A 3,920-nucleotide genomic window follows, 5' to 3' on the forward strand; every position below is an offset into this window, starting at 1 on the left:
ACTGCTCAGCCATAGTGATACACAGTGACCTCCTGCTCACCAGCTTTCCATTCAACTCTCTGATGGCATTAGTGTCTTCATCCAGAGAGGAATATCAGACAAATCCAAAGCCTTTGGACCGTCAATTGTGCAGTACCACCTGTAGGAGTGAGTGAGGAGATACAGAAAGCAAAAACATGAGCATTACATCACTCTCATGTAGAAAACCATGAGAAAAAACAAGCACTGTCTGTATCCTATAATATAAACAGAACAGCGGTGTTCTTTTATTAACAAGGTTCTGGTCTCACTGGTGAATGAACAATGAAGCACTTTTATTTAAAGGTCATTTTCTGAGAGCAGAAACTTGCTGCAAGTGTACACTGGTTCTGGTATAATAGAGGATCTAATCCTAATTCCTACAGAAAACAGAACAAATTCAGCATCCAATGTTTGAGTGCATGTGTGTGTTTACATTGCTGACTTTAATAATACACACTGATCAATCACTCAGTATTAAACCAATTATTACATGTGACCAAACACAGCTGTGACCAAAACCTGCTCCAGATCATGAAGGTCTCTATAAAACACACTGGAAATAGAATCAGAATAGTTCCTGTGTGTCCAGTCTGAGAGGCTGTGGTGTGAATCGCCTGTTCCACTGCTGCTGGTTTTCTTTTCCAGGATCTGCAACTGGAACATCTGTAGATGCAGACAATCATCTCATGTTAGCATCCAATCAGAAGGTAAATTTTGCTAACATAAAAAGTTCTCTTCTGTTTTAAATCTTTAACTGCACTTAACACAAAACTAATCGGACGGCTTTGACTCACTCTGTGGATGGATGTTCTTGTTGGCGTTGGGTCTTGGGTCTGGGCAGGGTTTTGAAGGTCAGATGGTTTCTACATTCTGAGAGGGACTGAGAGGGACTTAAGTACACAGTCCTGCTGCCCAGCACCCTGCCGTTCATCTCCATAATGTCTACTCGAGCCTCATCAGGAGATGAAAACGTCACACACCCGATGTCTTTTGAGCGTCTGTTCTCCATCATGACCTGTACGGGACAGCGAGCAGAAACACAAAGCAAAGAACGCACATCAAACGTGTTAAAGGTTCGCAATATCAGAGCTCTCCACATTCAGAAAATACTCCAGCTGAGTACGGGGAGGAAACCCCAAGTTACTGAGAAAGAAGGAAAATGTAAGGATCAGTAGTTATAAAGGACGTGTGCAGTGAGGACAGTCCCAAATCTCAGGAACGCTTCGTACACGTCCTTCATCCACAATACAGTCCAGATTTCTCAGCAGCAGTGTGACTGTCTACAGAACAACAACATCCAGTGTGTTCATCACTTCATTTACATTTCTTTAGGTTAAAAAAAACCAGGAAGCATTCTGCATTGGACTTTTGAGTAAGTTGTGCTGTGTGATTCGTGATAATCAGATTTATGGTGAGACATAAACACCTTCAACAAAGTCAGACTCATAAATAATATTTTACCTGATTATCTACACACAGTTATACATTTTCTCACATTCTCTAAAGTCTCCAAAAGTCCAAAGGACTTCAGCCTGTTCTTTTTGATCCTCCACCTTCTGCTCCTCAACTTCTGCTTCTCCACCTTCTGCTTCTCAACCTTCTGCTTCTCAACCTTCTGCTCCTCCACCTCTAAAGAAGTGTCAGATAGAGATGGGTTATATACAGTACAGACCAACAGTATGGACACACCTTCTCATTCAAAGAGTTTTCTTTATTTTCATGACTATGAAAATTGTAGAGTCACACTGAAGGCATCAAGGGCTATTTGACCAAGAAGGAGAGTGATGGGGTGCTGCGCCAGATGACCTGGCTTCCACAGTCACCGGACCTGAACCCAATCGAGATGGTTTAGGGGTGAGCTGGACTGCAGAGTGAAGGCAAAAGGGCCAACAAGTGCCAAGCATCTCTCGGGGAACTCCTTCAAGACTGTTGGAAGACCATTTCAGGTGACTACCTCTTGAAGCTCATCAAGAGAATGCCAAGAGTGTGCAAAGCAGTAATCAAAGCAAAAGGTGGCTACTTTGAAGAACCTAGAATATGACATTTTTCAGTTGTTTCACACTTTTTTGTTATGTATATAATTCCATATATAATTCCACATGTGTTAATTCATAGTTTTGATGCCTTCAGTGTGAATCTACAATTTTCATAGTCATGAAAATAAAGAAAACTCTTTGAATGAGAAGGTGTGTCCAAACTTTTGGTCTGTACTATATAACATTCAACATGCGCCCAATATTACAAGAAGAGTATTTGTTCTTGATGAAGACTGTTTGTTCAGGTGAAATAACACAAGACAGAACTTTCTCCAGACGGCAGGTCAGAGTTTTTGCTAAGATTTTCGTATCCTGGTCCAGGTGATTTACCAGAAGGCAGACTTGCTAAGGCTATTTCTGTATCAGATATAAACTCATCCAATTGTAATGCTGTACCTACACTTACCTCTAATGTTGAAGTGTCAGCAGATAAAGGAGCAGTATATAGTGATTTATAACATTGGAAGAAACAGTCATTGATTGTTAATACTGGAGTGTAGTGGTCATCATGTCTGTTTTACATGCAGAAGGTCTTGGGTTTGACCCACAGTGGAGACATGCTCTTGAGCCTCTGATTTTAATTTCCTACTCAATTACTTAGTTGATTATTTACACCAAAAAGTAATGTGTTACTGTTAAAAGTAACTTTTTAGTTACTTTTTTAAAGAACCTTCTTTAATGTTCCCATTAATGCCCTTTTATGTGTTATAGTCTACAAACACAAAACTGACTTAAACACAAAGTCATTTTTAAACACTATTTTATTAAAGTCAGAGCAGCACAAACTGAATATATCACAAGCATTTCTGAAATAAATAACAAAACAAGCTGAATAATATATTCACAATCAAAAACTAAAGTGGCTTCTGCTGTTGTGTTGAGCTCTTAAACATGTTCTTTTTACAGCTGAAGTATGAAAACAGAACACCGGGTTAGCTTCTAGCTTCGTCGAGGCATGTAGATTCTGAAGGAGCTTAAGCAGATTGGAGTTGCTGTTTATCAGTAGATACGAGCTTCGAACCAGAAAGACACAGCTTACATTTGACATTTTTTGTCTTTATACTCAACTAAAGTGAAATAATGAGCATATTTCCACTTTGAGAAACTCGTCTTGCTCTCGCCTCGACTTGCCATTACAGACCTGAATAACGGAGACGCCCACAGCGCGTCTTCTTCCTGTTTACAGTGGTTCATCCACCAATCCTACAATCGCTGCTGTAAGCTGGTTAGGCTGTAGTCTACACTTCAGCCCAAATGCATTCATTTATAAAAGTAACGGTAACGCACCATACTGTAATGGTAGCGGAGTTACTTTATTTTACAGTATTGTTACAGTATTAGTTATTGTCAAAAGTAACGCGTTACCGGCACAACACTGTTTATTTGCATGTTTGTCACACTTTAATATTTCAGATCGTCAAACTAATTTAAATATTAGTAAAAGATACACAAGTGAACACGACATGCAGATTTTAAATAAAGGGGAAACAAAATCCAAAACTACATGGCCCCGTGTGAAAAAGTGTTTGCCCCCCTGTTAAAACTGTGCTAACTTTTTTGTTCACACATGGCAAAAACATGAAACAGTGACCTTCCCAGGAGTGGCCGGCTGACCAAAATTACCCCAAGAGCACAACGACGACTCATCCAAGAGATCACAAAAGACCCCATAACAACATCCAAAGAACTGCAGCCTCACTTGCCTCAGTTAAGGTCAGTGTTCATGACTCCACCATGAGAAAGAGACGGCAAAATTTATCTACACAGCAAAGATCTAAGACAGAAACAGCTGCTGAGCAAAAAGAACATAAAGGCTCGTCTCAGTTTTGCCAGAAAACATCTTGATGATCCCCAAGACTTTTG

The 3,920-nt window shown here is 40.0% G+C and overlaps 1 protein-coding gene across 2 annotated transcripts; it reads right to left on the reverse strand.

The window, feature by feature from the left end:
- Positions 1-1,298, reverse strand: LOC124384651 (polyadenylate-binding protein 1-A-like). Of its 2 annotated transcripts, XM_046847688.1 has the most exons (3): positions 1,208-1,298; positions 816-1,036; positions 1-139 (listed from the first exon to the last, which is right to left on the reverse strand). In XM_046847688.1, the coding sequence occupies exons 1-3, from the start codon at positions 1,259-1,261 to the stop codon at positions 52-54; spliced, it is 363 nt and encodes a 120-aa protein (XP_046703644.1). In that variant the 5' UTR covers positions 1,262-1,298; the 3' UTR covers positions 1-51. The 2 variants fall into 2 exon arrangements, 1 of the variants encoding a protein (XP_046703644.1); XR_006925438.1 differs by lacking the exons at positions 816-1,036; positions 1,208-1,298 and adding an exon at positions 541-600.
- Between the last annotated feature and the right edge of the window lie 2,622 nt (positions 1,299-3,920).

The sequence above is a fragment of the Silurus meridionalis genome, chromosome 4, assembly GCF_014805685.1.
Source record: "Silurus meridionalis isolate SWU-2019-XX chromosome 4, ASM1480568v1, whole genome shotgun sequence".
Taxonomy (NCBI): domain Eukaryota; kingdom Metazoa; phylum Chordata; class Actinopteri; order Siluriformes; family Siluridae; genus Silurus; species Silurus meridionalis.

Bases quoted from the DNA above. Each gene is read 5' to 3' on its own strand.
- LOC124384651 (XM_046847688.1), bottom strand. From the start codon at position 1,261: ATGAAGGACGTGTACGAAGCGTTCCTGAGATTTGGGACTGTCCTCACT. The intron at 1,037-1,207 runs GTCCTTTATAAC...TGTCCCGTACAG, and splicing joins GGACTGTCCTCACTGCACAC to GTCATGATGGAGAACAGACG. The intron at 140-815 runs GTGAGTCAAAGC...TCACTCCTACAG, and splicing joins CAAGAACATCCATCCACAGA to GTGGTACTGCACAATTGACG.